Below are 26,045 nucleotides of genomic sequence, written 5' to 3'. Positions count from 1 at the left end.
CTTCCCTGATAATAGTGTAAAGTGACAGCCCGGTGTCATTGTGAAAATAAACCTGCCCAATACATCCTTTCCAATGTCATCAGTGACTATGCGATTCATGTGCAGTTAGATGTGTCCAATTTGTACCTGCGATAGGTACAGCTTAAAGCACAATTTAAAATCTCTGAACTCTGGGCATTAAAAAATTTTTTTATCCTACCTAAAACATCCTGACACTGATACTAACTGACACTAATAGTAATTACATTTATTTTTTAATCCTACCTAAAATACATTGACCCCGCCCCAAGTCAAACTGATCTACTTTTTTTACATTTTTCTCCTCTAGCAGGAGAGAAAGATGCAATGGTGTTGAGAGTGAAAATCTGATACAGCTGTGCTTTGTAGCCAATCAGCTTGTTTAAAGGGGTTGTAAAGGTAAATGTTTTTTCACCTTAAACCGGTTCTCCACCCTAAAGTGGAGTCCCGCTGATCGGAACCCTCCCCCCCTCCGGTGTCACATTTGACACCTTTCAGGGGGGAGGGGGGTGCAGATACCTGTCTAAAGAGAGGTATTTGCACCCACTTCCGGCCACACGCTATGGGAAAAAGACGGGCATTCCGTCACATCCCGTCTGTCGCCCGTTGTGTGCTGGGAACACTCGGCTCCCAGCACACAGCGTGTGAGCCAATCGGCGGGCGCAGCGCGACTCGCGCATGCACCGTAGGGAACCGGGCAGTGAAGCCGCAGCGCTTCACTTCCTGGTTCCCTCAGCGTGGATGGCGGGGGGAGCAGCAGAGTGACGAGCGATCGCTCGTGCTCTGCTGCGATCGGCGCTGGACTCCAGGACAGGTAAGTGTCCTCATATTAAAAGTCAGCAGCTGCAGTATTTGTAGCTGCTGGCTTTTAATATTTTGTTCCCATGGCACATCCGCTTTAATGTATCCTATGCATTAAGGTGGAAAAACATCCGATGATACGGCCCCCCCCTCCCGTTTTACTTACCTGACCCCTTGAAAGTCCCGCGCGCGTCCATGTGATCCTCTTCGGTTCCCGGCCTGGCCGTTGATTGGCTAGGCTGGAGGGATTGATAGCAGCGCAGCCATTGGCTGGCGCTGCTGTCAATCACAGCGGATGACGCGGTGCGCGGGGCCGAGTGATACAGTCGGCGGCTATGCCCGCCGCTGTATCACGGGAGCGCTCTCGCAAAAGCTTTCCACCATGTGAGCTCGCTCACATGAAGGTGGAAATCTTTTGCAAGGAGGAGCCGAGACAGCCGCCGAGGGACCCCAGAAGACAGGGTTTGGGAACACTCTGTGCAAAACGAGCTGCACAGTGGAGGTCAGTATAACATGTTTGTTATTTTAAAAAAAATTGCCTTTAGTGTTCCTTTAATTAAAGTGATACTAAAGGTTTTTTTTTTTTTTTTTTTTAAATAACAAACATGTCATACTTACCTCCACTGTGCAGCTCGTTTTGCACAGTGTGGCCCGGAACGCCGTTTTGTGGGGTCCCCGGTGGCTCCTCCCACTTCAGATAACCCCCTATGGGAAGCGCTCTCCCAAGGGAGTTACCTTGCGGGCGCGAATATAACCCACTTCAGCGAGGAGAGATTATATATAAGATCCCTCTCTCGATAGATAGATAGATAGATAGATAGATAGATAGATAGATAGATAGATAGATAGATAGATAGATAGATCTCTATCATATATATCTATCTTGGCTTCCCAAAGGCCAAATGTGAGGGGGTATCAATGTACAATACTGCAACAGTCAAATCCACTAATATGGTCTCGGAATTCAACCCCGATTGATGATTGTTCCCAGCTCCTGGTCATTATTAGGGACATTTATACGGGCTGCTTAGCCTGCCTTTGGTTTGTGTATTGCTCTACCTTATTAGTGGTGTTCTATAATGCCCTGTCTTACTTTCTCATATGGAGTTGTCATATATTCTTTCCATTGTGTTTTCTATAATGTCTGATTCCTTGAACATTAAATAAAAAAAAATCCACTAACCCTTGAAGTCAGGATGTTATAGTAACATTTGGGCCTATAAATGACCTTACCTCTCTCCATAAGCTGAAGCCGATGACTGTGGGGACAGCTGCACTTAAGATGAAAGCCTATAAAACAAACAGGAAGAGTTGGTGTGTGAAAGCTGAGATTTAGTGTACATACCTGTACACCTAATGGGTAAACCTATATGACACAATGGGGTCGAGTCACTAAAACTGGAGAAAGCAAAATCTGGTGCAGCTCTGCATAGAAACCAATCAGCTTCCATTTTTTCTGTTGTCAAAGCTTAGTTGAACAAGCTAAAGTTAGAAGCTGATTGGCCACCATACACAACTGCACCAGATTTGGAACTCTCCAGTTTTAGTAAATCAACCCCAATAAATTGATTAGTAATGTAAACAGGTAGGACATTTTATTAAATGGATTAATCTAATAAAACATTATATAAAATAATGCAGCACTGTAGGGAAGCCGTCTTTCATGACTCTAGTACACAGTTTAAGACTAATGTGGATTTCTTACCATCAGGACTGGATGTACAGCTTTCACACGGATCCACCTGAGCAGTGTAATCCACATCTCAGGGGAACAAACACCGAAGGCAGCAAGGACACAGACATAAGGCGTCCACAAGTACTTCACTCTGAAAATACAAACCTTCACGTGTTACCCTAAGCATTACATGGTAATACTAACTATTGCTATAATCATGACAATATAATGATGCATGTCTCTGTAACAGCGGGCCACAAGTTCCACAGAGTCTTTAGCAGTACAGGTTGCCCAAGTCTGTTGAATGTAATCTGATATTTTTTATTTTGAACCTATACACAGTGGGGTAGATTCAGAGAGAAATTACGCCGGCGTATCCATAGATACGCCGCGTAATTGCTAAGTTGCGCCGGCGTATCTACTTTCTGTATTCAGAAAGCTAGATACGCCGACTTTAGCCTAAGATAGGACTGGCATAAGTCTCTTACGCCGTCGTATCTTAGGGTGCATTCTGACGCTGGCCGCTAGGTGGCGCTCCCATAGTTGTCAGCGTAGAGTATGCAAATTACATACTTGCGCCGATTCACAAACGTACGTGCGCCCAGCGGTAGTTTTTTACGTCGTTTGCGTAAGTCGTTTTCGTCGTAACGTTGCTCCTGCTATTAGGAAGCGCAGCCAATGTTAAGTATGGACGTCGTTCCCGCGTCGCGATTTGAAAATTTTACGTTGTTTGCGTAAGTTGTCCGTGAATGGCGCTGGACGCCATTTACGTTCACGTCGAAACCAATGACGTCCTTGCGACGTCATTTACCGCAATGCACGTCGGGAAATTTTAGGGACGGCGCATGCGCAGTACGTTCGGCACGGGAACGCGCCTAATTTAAATGATCCACACCCCCTACTGGATCATTTGAATTACGCGCGCTTACGCCGGCCCCTTTTACGCTACGCCACCACAAATTACGGAGCAAGTGCTTCGTGAATACAGTGCTTGCTCCTGTAATTTACGGCAGCGTAGCGTAAAGACGATACGCTGCGCCGCCGTATCAGTGCGCGCCCCTACCTGAATCTACCCCATTGAAGGCAGTCAGTCTGTATAACATCCACAAAACAACATTTTTGAAAGTGAGGGCAGAGAGATCAGAGAAGACACCACATCCCAATATAATCGTAAGAAAAAGGGATAAAAAGAGCAAACCTGGGGACTTTTTGGGTGTCAAGTCAATAAATAGATTACAACAGATAAAATGTTATTACAACAATAAAACATGATAAAAAATTCCTTATTATATCATGTGTTATATTCAAGGCATATACAGACACTACCACTCTACATGTTTCACTTCAAAAAGCAGGAGATTCAGGTGTACTGTATTACTGTATGTGTGTACTGTATTATATATGGATAGATTTAGATCTAAATTTGATAAAACATGGACAGAATAAGTCTAAAATGGTTTCAGTAGACACCGTGTTGGTTGATTTCATAGTGACTACAGGAGGGAGATGGATATAAATTATATTTCTTATATGCCACTTATAGGAGTTGGAAACAATGATAAGCATCTACTAGTGGTGCAACGGATCGTCACTGATCCGTGATCCGAACGGGTCACCGTGTTCTGATTGGCACACCACGCGATCCCTGGAGTGCTCCGGAGCGGCACCATCTTGGTACACCCGGGGGCGGCTGTCTTGTCAGGAAGTGACGTTTCGTCGCCGCCATCTTGCTCCACCCCACACTCCTGCACAGTAATGATAGTGAGAAGGGGGCAAGCGGACATCTTGTTGCACCCAACGGAGGTTTAGATTTCACAGTTCTTTTCAACACAAAACTGAGCTTATGTGCTTAAACACAGTATTTGGAAATCCAACAGACTGTTTACATGTTAAATTTTAAAAGCAGCAGCAAACCTTACATGCTTGCTAATGTGACAGAACACCTCTGATTTTCATATTTAACTAAATGTGAAAATAAGATGTTCTTTCACATTAGCAAGCATGCAAGGTCAGCAGGATTGCTGCTGCTTTTAAAATTTAACATGTAAACAGTCCGTCAGATTTACATATACTGTATTTAAACACATAGGGCCAGATTCAGGTAGGGAGCGCGTAACTCTGTGCGGGCGTAGCGTATCCTATTTACGCTACGCCTCCGCAACTTTGACAGGCAAGTGCATTATTCACAAAGCACTTGCTCCGTAAGTTGCGGCGGCGTAACGTAAATTGCCCGGCGTAGGCCCGCCTAATTCAAATGTGTAAGATGTGGGCGTGTTTTATGTAAAATCATTGTGACTCCACGTAAATGACGCTTTTTATGAACGGCGCATGCGCCGTCCGTGAACTTATCCCAGTGCGCATGCTCCAAATTAACCCGCAAATAGTCAATGCTTTCGACGTGAACGTAAATTACGCACAGCCCTATTCGCGAACAACTTACACAAACGACGTAATCAACGGAAAATTCGACGCTGGCCCAACGTCCATACTCAACATTGACTACGCCTCATATAGCGGGGGTAACTTTACGCCGGAAAAAGCCTTACGTAAACGGCGTATCTGTACTGCGACAGCCGGGCGTACGTTCGTGAATAGGCGTATCTAGCTGATTTACATATTCTAGGCGTAAATCAGCGTACACACCCTAGCGGCCAGCGCAAATATGCAGTTAAGATGCGACAGCGTAGGAGACTTACGGCGGTCGTATCTTAGCAACATTTAAGCGTATCTCAGTTTGAGCATACACTTAAAGTTGCGACGGCGCGGATTCGGACTTACGACGGCGTATCTACTGATACGCCCGTCGTAAGTCTTTCTGAATCTGCCCTGTAAGCTCCGTTTTGTGTTGAAAATAACTGTGAAATCTAAAACGCCGGTGGGTATAACAGGATTTGTCTTTTTTTTTTTTTTTTTTTGCTGATCCGAAAAATTATCCGATCCGTGACTCTGATCCGATCCGTGAGTTTTTTGATCTGTTGCATCCCTAGCATCTACTGTATATCTCTACTGATGAGATATTCCGATATACCATATTTATCGGCGTATACCGCGCACTTTTTTGCCCTGAAAATCAGGGCAAAATCGTGGGTGCGCGGTATACGCCGATACCCGCGCCGAGTTTGAATACTGCGCCGACATATACCGAGCGCAGTACACTCGGGTATAGTCGGGCAGTCTCGGCTCCTTCCGCGCTCACGTCCTGGACGTACAGGACGTCAGCGCGAGAGTTGCCGAGCCTGCCCGACAATACACGAGTGTACTGCGCTCTGTATATGTCGGCGCAGTATTCAAACTCGGCGCGGGAAACGAGCGGGAAGGAAGCCGGACCCGACGAAAAGGACACCCGAAGCCGCAGACGGACGCCGGACCCGACGAGGCCGCCGAACAAGACACCAAAACTGTAAGTACAAAAAAAAATTTTTCCACAGGAATCCACTGCAACTTTAGGGGTGCGCGCTATACGCGGATAAATACGGTATGCTAACCCATACTTATCGGATACTCGGCACACTAGTTCCTCTCCATACCTGCCACTCTCCATCCATATTGTTGGCAGCAGGATAATTAAACTGATCCAACTCTAAGTGTCATATAGGAAATATACTTTATATCAATCTCCCTCCTGTGGTCACTATGAAAACCAACCATTATGCCACTATGAAACCATTTAGGACAGGTCTAAAGATATCCGCATATAATACAGAACACCCGAATCTCCTGATTAAACTTTTTGAAGCGAAACATGTAGAGTGGTAGTGTCTGTATATGGCTTGAATAAAACAAAGGATATGAGGATTTTTTTTATCATGTTTTATTGTTGTAATAAAATAAAATGTTATCCATTTGTTGACTTGACATCTAAAAAGTCCCTAGGTTTGCTCCTTTTCATCCACAATACAAACACAAAAATCCAGCGGCTCTTACCCCTCAAAGGTCATAGCAAGGGAGCCCAGGAGAAGACTTTGGATGACATGGTAGATGACCTCTGGTCTTTCTCCTATCCGTCCTTCCCTAGCGAGGATATGAGCACTTACAGGCACACCACTGTAAGAAGAATATTGAATTTAAGACATAAATCCTCTGGGATGAGTTCATAGCAACAGTACACAAGAGACTTAAAGAGGCACTGCAGTCTGCTCACATAATTTGCAATAAAAACATCTTTGCTATTCTGAAGCTTCCCTCCAACCACTTTGCATATTATTTTATATATACTGGGATTCTGTACTTGCCAAATATGCTTCAGAAATCTCCCTCCACTGAGTCTGGCTGCAATCATTTTAACTGTGAGCAGCTGAAGCTGCTGCCTCTTCACTTCCTGGATTTACAGACACAAAGACATACTTCCAGCTCTGCAGCTCTCATTGGCCCTCTTATGACTCATTCCCCTCCCCTTCTGGCAAACTCTCACGAGAGTGAGAGAAAGGGCTGGGCATAATGTCATAAGCCTAGGCTTTTTATCAGACAAGAAACAGGAAGTGGGCTGTACAAAGTATTTACAGGCAGAAAAAAAAGATTTTACTATTCAAAGTTAAAACAGCAAAGGCCGAAGATTTAATAGATGGAAAGATGAAAAAAAATCACTGAAGGTCCACTTTAAGCAGCCCGCAGACAACTCGATTTGCTTTCATTCCACTCCAGCTGTCAGGAGAGAGAAAATTAGCTTGATTCCCCTTATCAACAGTCAATGTTGATGGGGGGGGGGGGTGAGCCTTAGATAAGCTGTGTGTTTCTGTGATAAATTTGAGTATGAATTGCTCCACGGTGCAAGCAGCTACAGGAGGTCAGTGGGGGCTTGTTATAAAGCCTATTTACAAATTATAAACATGTAATTTTTTTTGAATATTAATAGTTTGGCCACTGTTGCACTTTAAAAGCAATGTAGAACAGCTTGTACAGGTCAACAGTTTTAGTGACCATTGTAAAAGTCAGGGTACTTAAAGTGATTGTAAAGTCTTGTTTTTTTTTCCCTATAAAAATAACAAACACTTGCCTGCCCTGTGCAGTGGATTTGTACAGAGCAGCCTGGATCCTCCTCTTTTTCGGGTCCCTCTTTGGTGCTCCTGGCCCCTCCCTTCTTTTGAGTGCCCCCACAGCAAGCAGCTTGCTATGGGGGCACCCGTGCCGAGCTGCAGCTCCCCGTTTCAGGCTCAGGCAAGTATTAGGGAGGAGGGGGCTGAGATACACAGGCTTTTTAGAATGCATTAAGATAAAAAAAAAAAACTTCTGACCCCTTTAATTTCAGAGTCTTAAATATACAAGCAAAATGCAGCTATGCTAAATCTTATATATTCCATACAAAAAGCATTAGACTGCAACACAATATACCCACATGAATGAAATTAAAGTGGTTGTAAACTTCAGACATACAATATGAACAAAGCATATCCTTCTATAGTGTTTTCTTGTCTCAATTAAAAGTATAATTTCTGTCTGCTGCTTCACTCCTCTGTCAATTTTTCCTGACACCAAGAGAAAAAAATTGACAGGGGAGAAACCTCCAGCAGATTGACAGCCTCAGCTCTGTTCCTGTGAGCTTTGTGAAGGAGGGCGAGTCCCTTCCCTCCAATCAGCTCTCAGAGCTCACCTTACCAAGCTCTGCAGAGAGTAACTTCAACTCTACACCCCCTTTTTTCTGAACTCTCAAACAAGCTTCATATATTCTGGGCTTTGAACAGATGTAGAGAAAATACTGCAGACAAGCAGGTATAACTTATGCAGTAGGATTTGTTTCATCTCTGTGTATCACCTGAGGCCAGTCACTTCACTGGGTATATGTAACGGTTTACAACTACTTTTTTCTAAAGCAGGGAATTTCTTACCAAATTCTTTTAAATATTCCCTGGCATATGGAGCATAGGCAGATGAGCAAGACAAGGATGTAGAAAGGCAACAAGGAAGACTGAGTGAGCCGTATAAGGTAATCCTGAGATGGTGGCTGGAAGGACTCCAGGCAAAGCAGCCAATTCACTGTGAAGTTTCTATGGTACAAAAAAAAAAAAAAGACAATACGGTTAAGGGCAAATCACAACCTGGCAAATTAGTCCAAACTGCAGACAAAATATATTTTCTTTTAGATCTGGCTGGAGTAAAAAAAAAAAAAAAAAAAACTTTTAGGACATTTCTAAGCTTTTTAAACACTTGCCACCCAAGCCAAATTCTGGAATTCCTCTCCTACTTGTAAAAATCATCATTAGGGCAGCACAGTGGTGTAGTGGTTAGCACTTTCACCTAGCAGAAAAAGGGTCGCTGGTTCGAAACTCGACCACGACACCATCTGCTTGGAGTTTGCATGTTCTCCCTGTGTTTGCGTGGGTTTCCTCCGGGTACTCCGGTTTCCTCCCACACTCCAAAGACATGCTGGTAGGTTAATTGGATCCTGGCCAAATTGGCCCAGTATATATATGTATACGACCGTGTCGCAACCGTGTCAAGGTCCTACAGGGTAAATGACCGCATCAGCCAGGAAGACACTGGCTGTAAAAAGCGCCTAGAGGCGATTCAGTTTGCATGTGTAGCGCTATACAAGTCATTCATTCATTATTTTGCAAGAAAAATTACCCAGGACCTCCAAATATTATATATTTAGCACAGGGGTTGACAAATTTGCTTGGAATCTAGGAGCCAGCTAAAAAAGTTAGGAGCCAGAAAACGCACCCCGTCCCGGCGAGCTTGCGCGCAGAAGCCAACACATACGTGAGCAGCGACCGCATATGTAAACGGTGTTCAAACCACACGTGAGTTATCGCCGCGATTGGTAGAGCGAGAGCAATAATTCTAGCCCTAGACCTCCTCTGTAACTCAAAACATGCAACCTGTAGAATTTTTTAAACGTCGCCTATGGAGATTTTAAAGGGTAAAAGTTTGTCGCCATTCCACGAGCGGACGTAATTTTGAAGCGTGACATGTTGGGTATCAATTTACTCGGCGTAACATTATCTTTCATAATATAAAAAAAATGGGGATAACTTTACTGTTGTCTTATTTTTTAATTAAAAAAAAGTGTAATTTTTTCCCAAAAAAGTGTGCTTGTAAGACCGCTGCGCAAATACGGCGTGACAGAAAGTATTGCAACGATCGCCATTTTATTCTCTAGGGTGTTGGGATAAAAAATATATATAATGTTTGGGGGTTCTAATTAGAGGGAAGAAGATGGCAGTGAAAATAGTGAAAAATTACATTAGAATTGCTGTTTAACTTGTAATGCTTAACTTGCATTACCAACGGCCACCACCAGATGGCGCCAGCTTACACATCTGGTGGTAATAACTTGTAATACCAACGGCTCACCACCAGATGGTGCCCCCCTTCCAAGCCAAGTCGCCAAGTCGCCAGGACCCTATTTCTAGTTGCCATGGCGACCTGGCGCCCGGGATTTGTCTAGCCCTGATTTAGCATAGACCCTAGGGAATAATAAAAATGGCGGTAGAAAAACAAAAAACAATATTTACCCCAATTTTTAGTATAATGTGAAAGATGTTGTTACGCCAAATAGACATCAAACATGTCATGCTTTAAAATTGCGCACACTCGTGGAATGGCGCCAAACTGTAGTACTTACAAATCTCCATAAGCGACACTTTAATTTTTTTTACATGTTAAAAAAGGAGGTCTTGTTCTAGAAATATTGCTCTCTCACTACCACATGTGTGGTTTGAATGCCGTTTACATATACGCGTGCGACCTACATATGTGTTTGCTTCTGCGTGTGAGCAGGTCTATGATGAGCCCCTGCCGGAGGCAGATTCATTCTCCAGCTCCCCAATTGCCTGGGAAAGACGGAAAAAGCAACAGAGGGCGGCGGGAGGACGTTCCCCCCTCCCCCTGTAAAAGCAATCATGGCTTTTACATTGCAGGGAATCTCCTGCTGAAAAAAAAGGATATATCTGGATGATGCCTGTAGCTCCACTTTAAGTCCCCGACATCATATGACGTCAACCCGGGGGAAGTGGTTAATATTTGTGTGGTCCCACTGCCAACATTTGGCCGACCATACTTCCTATTTAGTAATCAAAACGACAACACTGGCAGTAATAAAAATTTGCAAAGGTTTTGACCAAGTAAGTATTTTGAATGTAAGAGTTACGTCATACAAAAACTTCAACAAAAGTTTCTTGGACGTAACAACATTGTTTCAATACAATATATTTAAATTATTTAATTTACATGTAGATCAAAGGTTTGACCTTTGATATGCATGTGTCAGCAAGAACCACACAAGTAAAAGAATAGATACACCTTTTTTTAATTAACCAACAGTTAAAGCTAATCAATTTTCAATAACACCTTCCCCCTACTCCCTTTAGCAATTTTTTTCCGCGGATGTATTTTTCTATTTTTTTTTTTACCATTAATATTTTATTGTAAAAAAAAAAATTTTTTATTCAGAACATAATATTTTTTTTTTAGCAAAATTAAAAATAAAAAATCATTTTTTCATTTGCAAATAACTTTTTTATGGTTTGAGTCAGAAACATAGGGCCAGATTCTCGTAGAACTCCGGCGGCGTAACGTATCGTGTTTACGTTACACCGTCGCAAGTTTTCAGCGTAAGTGCCTGATTCACAAAACACTTACCTGTAAACTTGCGGCAGTGTATCGTAAAGACGTCCGGCGCAAGCCCGCCTAATTCGAATGGGGCGTGTACCATTTAAATTAGGCGCGCTCCCGCGCCGAACGTTCTGCGCATGCTCCGTTCGCAATTTTCCCGACGTGCTTTGCGTGAAATTACGGCGCCCCGACGTGTTTGTGAATGGCGACGTACATAACGTACTTAAAAAATGTATAATTCGAAGCGGGAACGATGGCCATACTTTAACATGGCTGGTGTAAAGTTAAGCAATGAAAAAGATTGCTTAACTTTGCGACGGGAAAAACCGACGTTACGCACGCGAGTAGGTTCGTGGATCGCCGTAAATGCTAATTTGCATACCCGACGCTGGAAAACGACACGAACTCCACCCAGCGGCGGCCGAAATATTGCAGCCCAAGATCCGAAGGCGTACGAAGCCGTAAGCCTGTCGGATCTTAGCCAAAAGCCGTCGTATCTTGTTTGTGAATCACAAACTAAGATACGACGCGGCAAATTTGAAAATACGCCAGAGTATCAGTAGATACTCCGGCGTATTTGTTCTGTGAATCTGGCCCATACATTTTAAATATATTCAATTATATACTAGTTACAATTTATAGTAAAAAGGTACATTAATAAAACCAAACGCAAGGGCAATTTTTTGGTATTTTTGTATATCTTTTGTCGATAGAAGATATTATTTTTTGGGGGAAAGTCAATATTACAAAAAAAGCCTAGTTTGTCCCCAAAACTATGTACAGTATCTTACAAAAGTGAGTACACCCCCTCACATTTCTGTAAATATTATATTATATCTTTTCATGTATCTTTTCATGTGACAACACTGAAGAAATGACACTTTGCTACAATGTAAAGTAGTGAGTGTACAGCTCGTATAACAGTGTAAATTTGCTGTCCCCTCACAATAGCTGAACACACAGCCAGTAATGTCTAAACCGCGGTCCTGTTAAACGGCTGTATGGTCTTGGCCACCGTTCTACAGCTCAGTTTCAGGGTCTTGGCAATCTTCTTATAGCCTAGGCCATCTTTATGTAGAGCAACAATTATTTTTTTCAGATCCTCAGAGTTCTTCGCCATGAGGTGCCATGTTCATGTTGAACTTCCAGTGACCAGTATGAGAGAGTGAGAACACCAAATTGAACACACCTGCTCCCCATTCACACCTGAGAACTTGTAACACTAACGAGTCACATGACACGGAGGAGGGAAAATGGCTAATTGGGCCCAATTTGGACATTTTCACATAGGGGTGTACTCACTTTTGTTGCCAGCGGTTTAGACATTAATGGCCATGTGTTGAGGTATTTTGAGGGGACAGCAAATGTACTCAGTTATACAAGCTGTACACCAGGGGTGTCAAACTCAATCTCATCGTGGGCTGCATCAGCCTTATGATTGCCCTCAAAAGGGCCAGTTGTATCTATAAGATTTGGTGTCCAGCGCATCCCCTGCCCTTTACATTAGATGTCAAGAGTCACCCCACCATCAGAAGTTGAGTCCCCCACTCTCCCTTACAACCCAGTGCACCCCCTTTTCCTTATGCTGCTGCTGGGAAGAAGCTGGATGCATTGCTTGAAAGGGCCTGGAGTAGGACCAGAGGAGGGCTGGAGCTCTCCTGCAGCTGCCGGAGAGGTGCAAGGGCCACATGAAATGGTCTGGAGGGCCGAAGTGTTTGACACCTGTGCTGTACACTCACTACTTTACATTGTAGCAATATGTCATTTCTTGTCACATGAAAAGCTATAAAATATTTACAAAAATGCGAGGGGTGTACTCACTTTTGTGAGATACTGTATATATTACTTTATTATCCCATGTAAATGACAAAGTTATCATCCAAATAAACAGGCCCCTGGGGGAAATAAAAACATTACTGTGGTTCATAAAGGGTTTACAGTTACAAGAGCTAAAGTACTTTGTCTACTCTACCCTACTAATTTGAAAAAAAAAAAAAAAAAAAAAAAAAAATCGGAGAAAAAAAATGTTTTAATCAAAAAGATTTTGGCCTTATTTAGCATTATGTTTAATGTAAATAAAATTCTGTTCTACTTACTTAGTCATGTTCAGTCCAAACTTTACTTCAAGAGATTTCAATAGTTGCCGGTTTTCTTTATGAGGAATTACAGTCTTAAAATAAAAAAAAAATATATATATAAATCTTTAGATTTTCCAGTCTCATGTTAGACAAAGAGGAATAATTCACAAGCTGGGTGGATGACCCCTTGTGATCCTGAACTTTACAATTTTGAATTGGCTAAAATGAACCAATTATTCATCCGTGCATATAAAATTACTATCCAATGGTGGAAGAATTGGTCAACTCAGCCTGGTGTTGATGAAAACATACTAGAAGATATTTAACCAGTAAGGACAGAAATATAGAAGCTCCAGAGCTTCCATTCCTATTCTTTATTCACTGCTTGGTATGTAACTGACAAGTACCAGGTGTCATGGCTGGTTTCTTGAAGCTGTACTCCGGGAAAAAATCTAAAGTCGTATTAAAGGTTTGGCTTTTAAAAACAAAACAACATGTTATACTTACCTGCTCTGCGCAATGGTTTTGCACAGAGCAGCCCCGTTCCCATTCTTCTCGGGTCCTCCGCCGGCGCTCCTGGCTCTTTCCTCTTGACCAGTGCCCCCATAGCAAGCTGCTTGCTATAGAGACACTGGTAACGTGCTCGCTCCTAAACCCTGCTCTATGTGTCCATAAGACACAAAGAGATGCAGCTCGGACCCGCCCCCTCCTCATTGGCTCACTGGCTGTGATTGACAGCAGTGGGAGTCAATGGCTCTACTGCTGTCTAAGCCAATGAGGAGAGTGAGTTCATTGACATCTGAGCCTCTTGTGCACATTGCTGGATCCAGAGGGGGCTCAGTTGAGTATAAGGGAGAATCTCTGCAGGGAGCAGCACATAGAATGCATGAAGGTCAAAAAACTTCAGTTTTTACAACCACTTTAACCTTCCAGTGGGGCTTTCCTAGCACTGCAAGGGTTAAATGCTCTTTTTTTTAGGGTACTATTAAAAAGCAGTTTTACTTACCTTATTCCTCACTCCTGCAGGCTTCCTCCTCTCTGTGCCAGCAGCCCCCCCAATGCTGCTTCTATTCACCACTCCATTGGTCACAGGCACTCGGACACTGTTATGTACAAGGCATCATTTGCTGACTCTGCATTGCAAGTGAGAACACGGAGGGCCCACCCATACCCCCAAGTTGCAAAGAGAAGAGGAAAGTCCCAGCTGCCAGCAGAGCGAGAGATAATGTAAAGGAAACTTAGTGAAGCTAGGCTTAGTCCACCCAAAATCAATGGTAGTGTTTTACCCGAGGTTTGAATAAACCCACTGGTGCTTAGAAACAATGGGCCAGATTCACAGAAGAGATACGACGGCGCATCTCCTGATACGCCGTCGTATCTCTGAGTGTATCTATGCGACTGATTCATAGAATCAGTTACGCATAGATAGCCCTAAGATCCGACAGGTGTAATTGACTTACACCGTCGGATCTTAGGATGCAATACTTCGGCCGCCGCTGGGTGGAGTTTGCGTCGTTTTCCAGCGTCGGGTATGCAAATTAGGTTTTACGGCGATCCACGAAGGTTTTCGCGTTCGTTACGTCGTCGCTAGTAATTTTTTCCCGTTGCAAAGTTAAGCCTGCTTTAACATGACTTAACTTTAGATGAGCCATGTTAAAGTATGGCCGTTCCCGGCTCGAATTTCAATTTTTTTTTTAATTTGCGTAAGACGTCCGGGAATACGGAAGTAGGTTACGCACGTCGCTCTTCAAAAAAATGACGTCACTTCGCGCAAAGCATGGCGGGAATTTCAAAACGGAGCATGCGCAGTACGTCCGGTGCGGGAGCGCGCCTAATTTAAATGGCACACGCCCCATTTGAATTGGGCGGGCTTGCCCCGGACACCTTTACGTTACACCGCCGTAAGTTTACACGCAAGTGCTTCGTGAATCAGGCACTTGCGCTGAAAACTTGCGGCGGTGTAACGTATAGACGATACGTTACGCCGCTGCAAGTATATGTGAATCTGGCCCAATGTTTCCTAATAATAAATCACTCCATAGACTGATAGATACTCCATCACACAACTGCTTCAGAAATAGGAAAAGTAGCATTTTTGATAATGTGTTAATTTGTGTAGCTGTGCTTTAATTATCCTTGCAAGTAAAATGTCATACAAGTGCTATTCACAGTACAAGACTACTTACCCTTATCAAATAATGCAGGGACACAGAAATGGTAAATGCCAAGTAAAAGTACATTATCTTCATCACTTTCGCTCTGAATGTGCCCTTTTTAACGCCAACCTAAAAAATTGTAAAAAGTATAAGTTAACTGACATGCAACAAATGACAGGGAATGCTTCTAGTGATGGGTCATCCTCAGCAGAAGAAAGATCTCTTTTAAAGGGGATGTAAACCCAATTCATAAAATTTGAGCTGGGCAAATATATCTGCAGTGCTTTCTTATCTCTTCCCAAAGCCCTCAGTCCCGTGGCTTTCTCCTGCTCATTTATTCTATTATCAGCCCGATAACTCCTGACAAGTTCTCAGTCAAATGTGATAAAACCAGGCTGAAATGTGTGTCAGTGCGGGTGCTATAAATAGATTAGCAGAGAGCTGGTCTATTCACAGCACAGCTCTGCAAGTCTCTGCCTATGTGGAGGGGGGTGTGCCTTTCCTCCAGTCAGCTGTCTCACAGTGTATGGCAAGAATCCACACCCACAGATAAATAAGGAAGAGAAAATTCTAGAAGGATGTGTACTTTCTAAACAGTATATAAAGTTGAAGGACAGCAGATATACATGTAAAACTTATGTAGGGAGACTTGTTTAAACCCTGTGTATCATCTGAGGCTTTTCACTTCACTGGGTATATGTGAGGGTTTACATCCACTTTAAGGGACTTTGACCAATCTGACATTATCTGGGATTGTAATGTCACAGCTAGTTTCAGACGAAGGGCAGGGCCCTCCAGCGAGAACAGAGCTCCAACCACTTATCAACTGGTCCTTTAGGACAGCCATGTCCTCTACTGAAAAAGTGTAATGCAGGGCTCTGTCAGATCCACAGTGGCAATAGACCACTTTTGCACAAAATCCTCACTAAATGCATACAAGGCTAATAGGTGTTTAAAATATAAGTTTACCTTTAAAAAAATAAATGCACATCTTTTTTGCAGGTGAATTTTTTTTTTGCATTTATTAGTTTTTTTACTTGAAGCCTGGAAAGCATTGCACCCGTGATCTGCTGATCTTGCAGACTTGTAAGTGTATCTGTCTGCTCATACTTTGTACAGGCAGGCAGGCAGATACAACAGCGCCGTGGTAGTTCATTGAGAACTACAAGCCGACAGCTGCAAAGACTGTCAGTACTTGTAGTTCCCCATTCACAGAATTTTGTGAATAATTGACGCACCAGGGCAGGCAGAGCCCCGCACGGCCGCATTTAATTTTTTTAAATAGTGACCGTGAGTGAGAGAAAGAGATCCCCTGCTTGCTGTCACTAGAGGCAGCAGAGCAGGCAGCGGCTGCAGGAGTGGGAACATGTTACACGCTCCACCCTAAAAACAGGGAGATACAACAAGCAAAGGTCACTGCCCCTACCTATGACTGGTCTATACAATAAGGAGCGCTGGAAAGGGCGCATATACATTCAAAAACTTATAATATCCAGGCTCAAACTTACCGACCAATCAGCAACCAACAAAATTCACCTGTCTAACTGTGTGCGTTAAAAACAGAGGTTTAGTTGTACGCATTTGCAAATGCATGTGTAAGCTGCAGGCCCCGCCAAGGCGCTCTGTATACTGCAGTCCTAACTATAACATTGCATTTTAAGTCTCCTCAGTAGGAGCACATGACTGCTGATGGATAGATAAGGGGCAGGTGACTGGAGGTAGCCCAGCCCTCATTAAAGGGGCAGGAGCACACTGCACACTCAGCACATGGAAGCAAAGGTGCCAGTCACCTGCCCCTTATCTATCCATCGGCAGTCATGTGCTCCTACTGAGGAGACTTAAACTGCAATGTTATAGTTAGGACTGCAGTATACAGAGCGCCTTGACGGGGCCTGCAGCTTACACATGCATTTGCAAATGCGTGCAACTAAACCTCTGTTTTTAACGCACACAGCTAGACAGGTGAATTTGGTTGGTTGCCGATTGGTCGGTAAGTTTGAGCCTGGATATTCTATGTTTTTCTAAAAACAGGTAGAACATGTAATATGCTCCCAAAGATTAATGCATCATTTAAAGGAAGCAAAGAGCTTGATGGGGTGCCTCCAATCTCCATAGAGAAACAGTTGGAAATGCAGGTGCAAAGTGAGGGTCTTTGGGGCTTTAGAAGTTTTAAACAATCTAAAGCTTGGTTCAAAAGTTACCTGCTGATCTGATGAGGTTTTCAAACATTACCACAGATTGATAAGAGCAAGTTGATTTCTTTAACACATTTATCAAAGAAATTAAAATAAAAAAATAGTACAATACAAGAGGTACTATGAATTAAATTCCATCATGCAGTACCTGGAGGCTTTTGGCAATCATACAACCCACAACAAGGCTTAGAAGAGGGGATGTCAGCAGAGCCGAGTTCTCAAACTGTAGTAAATATCCCAGGAACACAGAGAACAGGTACATCTTATGGACTTCATAAACCTAAGAAAAATAAAAAACAAAAAAATCAAATGTTAAAATACAAAAATTGTGGCAGGACCACCTTAAAGCCTAGTAAACAGGCCAAATGTCTCGTGCAGGTTGAACGGAAAAAAAAACAACAACCTAACAGCTCAGGTTGGAGCCGCTGAAATAACAATTTGATGTTAGTACAGTGATCTCCCCTGCTGTGCTATTGTGTTCTGACAGGAGCATACCTCCCAACTGTCCCTGATTTCGAGGGACTGTCCCTGATTTGGAGCAATGTCCCTCATTCTCCTCATTTTGGTCTGATTTATACAGATGTATATAAAATGCACTTTTTATCTATCACAGAGTGTTTCCCAGTGCTAAACCTTTCATCTGATTTCTAAATTGCTGCATTTGTAAATTCCAAAAGCCAATATAAAGAAATAGTAGTGGTAAAAAAAAGCACTTGTGGGTTTAACCAATCTTATTTTTTTGTACAATTCTCCTTTAAGGGGGCGTGGCAAGGGGGTGTGTCCTATGCCTGCATACTTTTGCTGATAGGTGTCCCTCATTCCCATCTCAGAAAGTTGGGAGGTATGCAGGAGTACGCCCCCACCCAGAACACTCCAGTCAGCCATTGGCTGAGAGCGCTGATTGGAAGCTGGTCAGCAGACCTTTTTTGTTCATAAGCCTTCGACAGAAGCCAGCCAAATGGCCGGCTTCTGTCAAACCAGCTGCCATACACACAGGCCGAATGTGGGCTGGCTTCTATTATGCCAGCTAATGTCACCTGATATTCGGCCCGTGTGTATCAGGCTTTAAAGTGGATGTAAGCCCTTGCATATACCCAGTGAAGTAAACAGCCTCAGATGATACAGAGATTAAACAAATCCTCCTACATAAGTTTTACATATATATCTGCTGTCTTTCCCTTTCTATATTCTTTAAAATTCTTATATCGGGCTAGAATTTTCACTTCCTCATTCAGCAGTAGGAGTGTATTCTTGGCTTACACTGGGAAACAGCTGATTAGAGGAAAGGCACCCCCCCCCTTCGCCACATAGGCAGAGACTTGCAGAGCTGTGATGTGACAAGACAAGCTCTCTGCTTATCTATTTATAACACACATTTTCAGCTGCTTTTATCGCCCTTCTCTGAGAAATTGTCAAAAGTTATCATGCTGATAACATAACAAAACAGCTAAAAACATTACAGATATATGTGCCCAGGTCAAATTTAATGAAAATCGGGTTTACATCCACTTTAAAGCGGAGTTCCACCCAAAAGTGGAACTTCCGCTCACCGGATCCCTCCCCCCCCCCCTCCAGGGCCACAATTGCCACCTTTCGGGGGGAGGGGGACAGGATACCTGTCTGACAGGTATTCTTTCCCACTTCCGGGAGTCTGGGCTGCGGCCCGTGACGTCAGCGCAGGGCTCCCTTCTCTGGGCCAGTAGAAGAGAGGAGTGGGCCTTGCGCATGTGCAGTAGGGCTCCCAGCGTGAAGCCGAAAGGCTACACTGCCAGGTACCCTTATCCGCAATGGCGGCGGCAGCACCCGACAGCTGATGGAAACATCAGCTGCCTGTGTGGACATCGCTGAACTCCAGGACAGGTAAGTGTCCATTTATTAAAAGCCAGAAGCTGCAGTATATGTAGCTGCTGGTTTTCATTTTATTTTTTCTGGGTGGAACACCTCTTTAACCACTAGCCGACCGCGCACCGTCATTATACGGCGGCAGGTCGGCTCTCCTGGGCGAGAGCCCGTAGCTATACGGCGGCTCTTTCAGCCGCCACTAGGGGGCGCGTGCGCGCCCCCGCTCGCCCCCGACTACCGTGCGTGTGCCCGGCGGGCGCGATCGCTCGTTACAGAGTGGGGACCGGGAGCTGCGTGTGTAAACACACAGCTCTCGGTCCTGTCAGCGGGGGAAACACTGATCTTCTGTTCATACAATGTATGAACAGAAGATCAGTGTTTCCCCTAGTGAGGCCACCCCCCCCCACAGTAAGAACACACAGGGACATACTTAACCCCTTCACCGCCCCCTAGTGTTAACCCCTTCACTGCCAGTGGCATTTTTATAGTAATCCAATGCATTTTTATAGCACGGATCGCTATAAAAATGCCAATGGTCCCAAAAATGTGTCAAAAGTGTCCGAAGTGTCCGCCATAATGTCGCAGTACCGAAAAAAAAAATCGCTGATCGCCGCCATTACTAGTAAAAAAATATATTAATAAAAATGCCATAAAAATACCCCCTATTTTGTAAACGCTATAACTTTTGCGCAAACCAATCAATAAACGCTTATTGCGATTTTTTTTTACGAAAAATATGTAGACGAATACGTATCGGCCTAAACTGAGGAAAAAATAAGTTTTTTTATATATTTTTGGGGGATATTTATTATAGCAAAAAGTAAAAAATATTCATTTTTTTCAAAATTGTCGCTCTATTTTTGTTTATAGCGCAAAAAAAAAAAAACGCAGAGGTGATCAAATACCACCAAAAGAAAGCTCTATTTGTGGGAAAAAAAGGACGCCAATTTTGTTTGGGAGCCACGTCGCACGACCGCGCAATTGTCAGTTAAAGCGGCGCAGTCCCGAATCGCAAAAAGTCTTCTGGTCTTTGGGCAGCAATATGGTCCGGGGGTTAAGTGGTTAAGGGTGCATTTAAACCGCTGTGTTGTTGTAGTGTGTAAAAAGAAAACCCCATCTACTGCATAATGCATGGGTCTTCAAACTACGGCCCTCCAGTTGTTCAGGAACTACAATTCCCTTCATGCCTAGTCATGTCTGTGAATGTCAGTGTGTTATAATGCCTCATGGGATATGTAGTTCTACAACAGCTGGAGGGTCATAGTTTGAGGATCCCTGGATAATGGGTGGTGTTTCCAGCAAAAGACACCTTTTATTAGGAGAAATCATAACTCATAAAAACGCACAACACTTAAAACACACCAAAAAAAAAAAGGAAGGAAGGAAGGAGGAGTTTGAATGTAACCCAACCTGTATTCAGCTATGTGTGTTTTATGGTGCACCCCCTTTCTAGTGTACATACATGGGTTCGCATCCTGCCAGGCTTTACCAGTTTTGGTAAATTTAAAGGAAACTGTACAATGAGACTGTAATGTGCATCGTTGGCTTCAAGTGACAAACATAACGGCCAAAGGTGTGTAAGCTCTCTAGCTCACCAACACTGTTACAGAGAAACAGGTAGGTAGGACACCATCACGACTTCCTGCCTGGCGGTCTCTGGCTTCAGTACTTTCAGAGTTAATTACCCAGAACAAGCACGCAACCAAAAAGGTCATAAGATCTAATGTGCACATTTGTTTCAGATGACAAAACTCTGAAGCCACTGAATCTGCATTATCGCCAGGCAACTAGCATTTTCAAAATGAGAGGTCTGAAATGGTAGTTTCCTTTAGCTTTGCTTGTCTTACAGCATGCTAGGCTATCCTTCTGTGTTTTCAAGATCAGTAAAAATGCTGTGAACACCTGCTAGGACTCCTGTATACTGACACTACACCAGCACCTTTATACTTAAAAACCAGTTCTGCTTTAAGTATATCTTTCTCCTTCACAGGTAACAGATTGCTTTAGATCAGTCGATCTTTATTTGTTACAGGTACTGTATTTATACAGTACCAACAATTTTTGCAGCGCTTTACATATTGTGTCTTGCAGTGTAGAACGAAACTGGAGTACCCAGAGGAAATCAATGCTAGCAGAGGGAGGAAATGCAAACTCCATGCAGATAGTGTCCTGACCAAGACAAAGTTAGCGTTATGGGTTTATGTATCTTAACAGTATTAACCACTTAACCCCCGGACCATATTGCTGCCCAAAGACCAGAGCACTTTTTGCAATTCGGGACTGCGCCGCTTTAACTGACAATTGCGTGGTCGTGCGACGTGGCTCCCAAACAAAATTGGCCTCCTTTTTTCCCCACAAATAGAGCTTTCTTTTGGTGGTATTTGATCACCTCTGCGGTTTTTATTTTTTGCGCCATAAACAAAAATAGAGCGACAATTTTGAAAAAAATGAATATTTTTTACTTTTTGCTGTAATAAATATCCCCCAAAAATATATAAAAAAACTTTTTTTTCCCTCAGTTTAGGACGATACGTATTCTTCTACATATTTTTCGTAAAAAAAAAAAAAAAAAAAATCGCAATAAGCGTTTATTGATTGGTTTGCGCAAAAGTTATAGCGTTTACAATATAGGGGGTATTTTTATGGCATTTTTATTAACATATTTTTTTTACTAGTAATGGCGGCGATCGTCGATTTTTTTTCGGTACTGCGACATTATGGCGGACACTTTTGACACATTTTTATAGCGATCAGTGCTATAAAAATGCATTGGATTACTATAAAAATGCCACTGGTAGTGAAGGGGTTAACACTAGGGGGCGGGGAAGGGGTTAAGTATGTCCTTGGGTGTGTTCTTACTGTGGGGGGGGGGGGGGTGGTCTCACTAGGGGAAAACACTGATCCTCTGTTCATACATTGTATGAACAGAAGATCAGCATTTCCCCCCCTGACAGGACCGGGAGCTGTGTGTTTACACACACAGCTCCCGGTCCCCACTCTGTAACGAGCTATCGCGGGTGCCCGGCGGCGATCGAGCCCGCCGGGCACACGCATGGGAGTCGGGGGCGAGCGGGGGGCGCGCGGGCCTCCGGCGGCGCGCACGCGCCCCTAGTGGCCGCTCAAAGAGCCGCCGTATAGCTACGGGCTCTCGCCCAGGAGAGCCGACCTGCCGCCGTATAATGACGGTGCGCGGTCGGCAAGTAGTTAAGATTTATGCTACTGAGATGCAATGAAGGATCAGAACACATTACTAAGGCCCCTTTCACACTGGGGCGGGAGGTGCGGCGGCGGTAAAGTGCTGCTATTTTTAGCGGCGCTTTACTGCTAATTTTGCGGAGCTATTCAGCCGCTAGCGGGGCAGTTTTAGCACCCGAAAAAGGGTTAAAACCGCCCGCAATGCGCCCCTGCAGGCGCATTGCCAGTGGTATAGCCGCGCTGTCCCTTTGATTTCAATGGGCGGGAGATGTGAAGGAGTGGTATACACACCGCTCCTTCACCTCTCCAAAGATGCGGCTAGCAGGACTTTTTTTCCTGTCCTGCTAATCGCACTGCTAGCAGCAGCTGCTTAGGGTGGGTTTGCTGGTGCTATTGTTAGCGCAATAGCGTCTGCAAACCGCTCCAGTGTGAAAGGGGTCCAATATTAAATATTTGCTCAAGTTCAGTCTTTACCTTCTCTTTCTTGATCATGGAGAGGCCATCAAGCAGACACAGCGATAAGGCCTGTATGAAAAGCAGGTAGTGGCTGTACTCCCACATCATTATAAATGTGTAGGTAGATGCACTCATCAACAGGTAACAGAATCTCTGGAAAGAGAACAGAGCATTAACATCTTGATATTAAATGGTCCTATTTGTAATCACAGCATCAGACTCTAGTGCCCTATGCCACAGACAAAATTTCCCTCGGTTTAGGCCGATACGTATTCCTCTACATATTTTTGTTTAAAAAAAAAAAAAAAAAAAAATCGCAATAAGCGTATATATTGATTGGGTTGCGCAAAAGTTATAGCGCCTACAAAATAGGGGATAGATTTATGATTTTTTTTTTTACTAGTAATGGCGGCGATCTGCGATTTTTATGTTAGGCCTGCGATATTGCGGCGGACGTATCGGACACTTTTGACACAATTTTGGGACCATTCACATTTATACAGCGATCAGTGCTATAAAAATGCACCAATTACTGTATAAATGTGACTGCAGGGAAGGGGTTAACACTAGGGGGTGAGGAAGGGGTTAAATGTGTATCCTGGGTGTGTTCTAACTGTGTGGGGGGAGGGGACTGACTGGGGGAGGTGACCGATGCTGTGTCCCTATGTACAAGGGACACAGATCGGTCTCCCCTCTCCCTGACAGGACGTGGAACTCTGTGTTTACACACAGAGCTCCACGTCCCTGCTGACACCGACGATCGCGGGCACCTGGCGGACATCGCGGCCGCCAGGCATGCGCATCGGGTTCCCAGTGATGCGCCGGGCACGTTGTTTTCCCGCTGCGCGCCCCCAGCGGCGCGCACGGGGAATGTCAACAACAAAGACGTCCACTCGGCAATTGAGAGCCGCGCTGTGGACGTCTTTCGTCCATAGCGCGGATCCCAAGTGGTTAAAAGGAACCCCTTTAATGAGGAAGTAAACCCAGATGGGTTTTAGTTCAATTTTTGCTCAATGAAAACCCTGTAAATTAAAAGCATAATGGGCTAGTATGCATCGTCCTTCCCCTTTAGAAGAGGGAAAATACCTCAGAGGCCTGCTGTGACCATCCAGAGAAAGACATTTTGTTCAGGCGACTCACCTCTGCATATACATTGCTGCTGTTTCTTAAAAAGCCTGTGAGTGCGGCAACCTGACATGCGAAGTATGGGAGAGCCCAGTTTTCTCTCAGAGGAATGGAGTCTTCCATGCGGGTGGTATCTGTCCTGAAATAAAGTGCATTTATTGATCAAAAGCATCCCTAGCTAAATTAGAAAAAGTCATATTTGTGTATATAATAGGCTTTGGTGATGAGCCATTTATTTCTCAGACATTATACTGAATGTAAACCCGTGCAATATATTTCTCTTTTTTGCTCCATTTCAGTTTGTTTCAACAATTTGGAATTTGTGACACGATCACCATGTATTTTTTGTGATTATTGAACAGAGATAGCAAAATACTTTCAATGGTATATTAATTACACTGTATTTAAATTATTAATTATCATGATATTAATTAATGTTATACATAGATTAATCGGTACAGCTTGGCTCACTATAACTTTGTATATGACATACCTGGCCAATGCCCCTGGAAGCTAGAAATCGCTGAAGAAGACACCGCTACTTCAGTGATCTCTACTTGCTTCTGGGTTCTATGCCAAGCAGCTACTCTCCTGCGTTGTGAACATAGAAGGTTGGCCACTCGGCATGGGCGACATTCAGAGAATGCTTTGCATTCATACAGAAAACGCAAAGTATTCTCTGAATGGTGCCCACGTCATGCAGCCGACCTCCTGTGTTTACAATGCAGAAGATCAGCCTCTCAGCAAGGGACCCCGAAGCAAGTGGAGATCACTGAAGTAGTGGGTGTCACTGTCTATCTGTCCTTTGCTTCCAAGGCAGCGAGGCCTGCGGAGGCTGCTAGAGATCTTTCAAATTCTCATTAGCTTATTTGATACAGCCATACAACCCAAGGCTCAGGTGGCTTTGCTGATCACAATGCCCCGTGCCTGAGCAAAGTTACAACGGCAGCCAAGAAAACTATTGCTAGGTCCTGGAAAACGCCCGCTCTCTGCATTTTTGGCCTTTTTCAATCCAATTTTAGCACCCAAGAAAGGATACACGCCAAAATTGTGGCCACTGTAGATAGATAGAATCTACAGTGGCCACAAGATAGAATCAGCCCATGCTTAAAAATTCGGCAACCCTTGGCAGACAAATTCTTACCCCGACACTACGCTGTTAGAGCCCTGACCTCTAGTACTACTCGCCCCCTATTTTTTTTAGTGCAGAGACACTTGTCGGGTCAACCCCCGGAATGCCCTCCCCTCTCACCCTACCACCCTTCTCCCCCTACCCCCTTATCTTTTCCTATTCTTTACTCCAGATATATCTGGTGACTATTTGCCATGAGCGAGCCCCAAGCTATGGCTGGGGAGGGGCATTACTTTAATCATAATGTCTTCATTGTATGCTGGTGTTTCAGGGTCTTTGGGGATTCCCTGAACCCTTCAATTATTCTATAATGTCTTTATTGTTACTTGTTTGATTCTGAAGTTGTTGTTTTTTTCCCCATTCTTGACCCCCTTTATTTTAAAGCGGTGGTTCCCCCTTAAAAACAACTTTTTCTTATTCCACTGCCCCCCCACATTCCATCACGATTAAGGCTATTATTATTTTTTTCATGCTGTACATACCTTAGTACAGCATATTCACCCGTGCATCCGGGTTGCGAGTCCCGCGGGAGTGGGCGTTCCTCACATGCTGTTGATTGACGTTTTGCCCAAAAACGAGCTCACCCCCTGTCGCGTAAGCCGCGTCACGATTGGTGAAAGGAGCCGAACGGCGATGCGCATGCGCAGTATAGCGCCGACTCGCCGTTCGGCTCCTTTCGCCAACCGTGACGCGGCTTACGCGACGGGGGGGAGCTCGTTTTTGGGCAAAACGTCAATCAACAGCATGTGAGGAACGCCCACTCCCGCGGGACTCGCAACCCGGATGCACGGGTGAATATGCTGTACTAAGGTATGTACAGCA

General features: G+C 44.0%; 1 protein-coding gene across 1 annotated transcript in view; it reads right to left on the bottom strand.

Annotated features, from left to right (window-relative positions):
* DPY19L4 (dpy-19 like 4) overlaps positions 1-26,045 on the bottom strand; it is a 77,768-nt gene that overhangs the window by 20,264 nt on the left and 31,459 nt on the right. Inside the window, exons 8-16 of the mRNA XM_040354691.1 lie at positions 24,107-24,230; positions 22,985-23,119; positions 17,622-17,753; positions 15,309-15,407; positions 13,141-13,214; positions 8,317-8,475; positions 6,419-6,538; positions 2,525-2,645; positions 2,053-2,109 (exon numbers count right to left, since the gene is read on the bottom strand). Of these exons, the coding sequence (XP_040210625.1) occupies positions 2,053-2,109; positions 2,525-2,645; positions 6,419-6,538; positions 8,317-8,475; positions 13,141-13,214; positions 15,309-15,407; positions 17,622-17,753; positions 22,985-23,119; positions 24,107-24,230 (1,021 nt within the window). The remainder of the gene's footprint in view (positions 1-2,052; positions 2,110-2,524; positions 2,646-6,418; positions 6,539-8,316; positions 8,476-13,140; positions 13,215-15,308; positions 15,408-17,621; positions 17,754-22,984; positions 23,120-24,106; positions 24,231-26,045) is intronic.

The sequence above is a fragment of the Rana temporaria genome, chromosome 5 (assembly GCF_905171775.1).
Source record: "Rana temporaria chromosome 5, aRanTem1.1, whole genome shotgun sequence".
Classification (NCBI taxonomy): Eukaryota; Metazoa; Chordata; class Amphibia; order Anura; family Ranidae; genus Rana; species Rana temporaria.
This window is presented reverse-complemented; position numbering and strand designations above follow the sequence as displayed.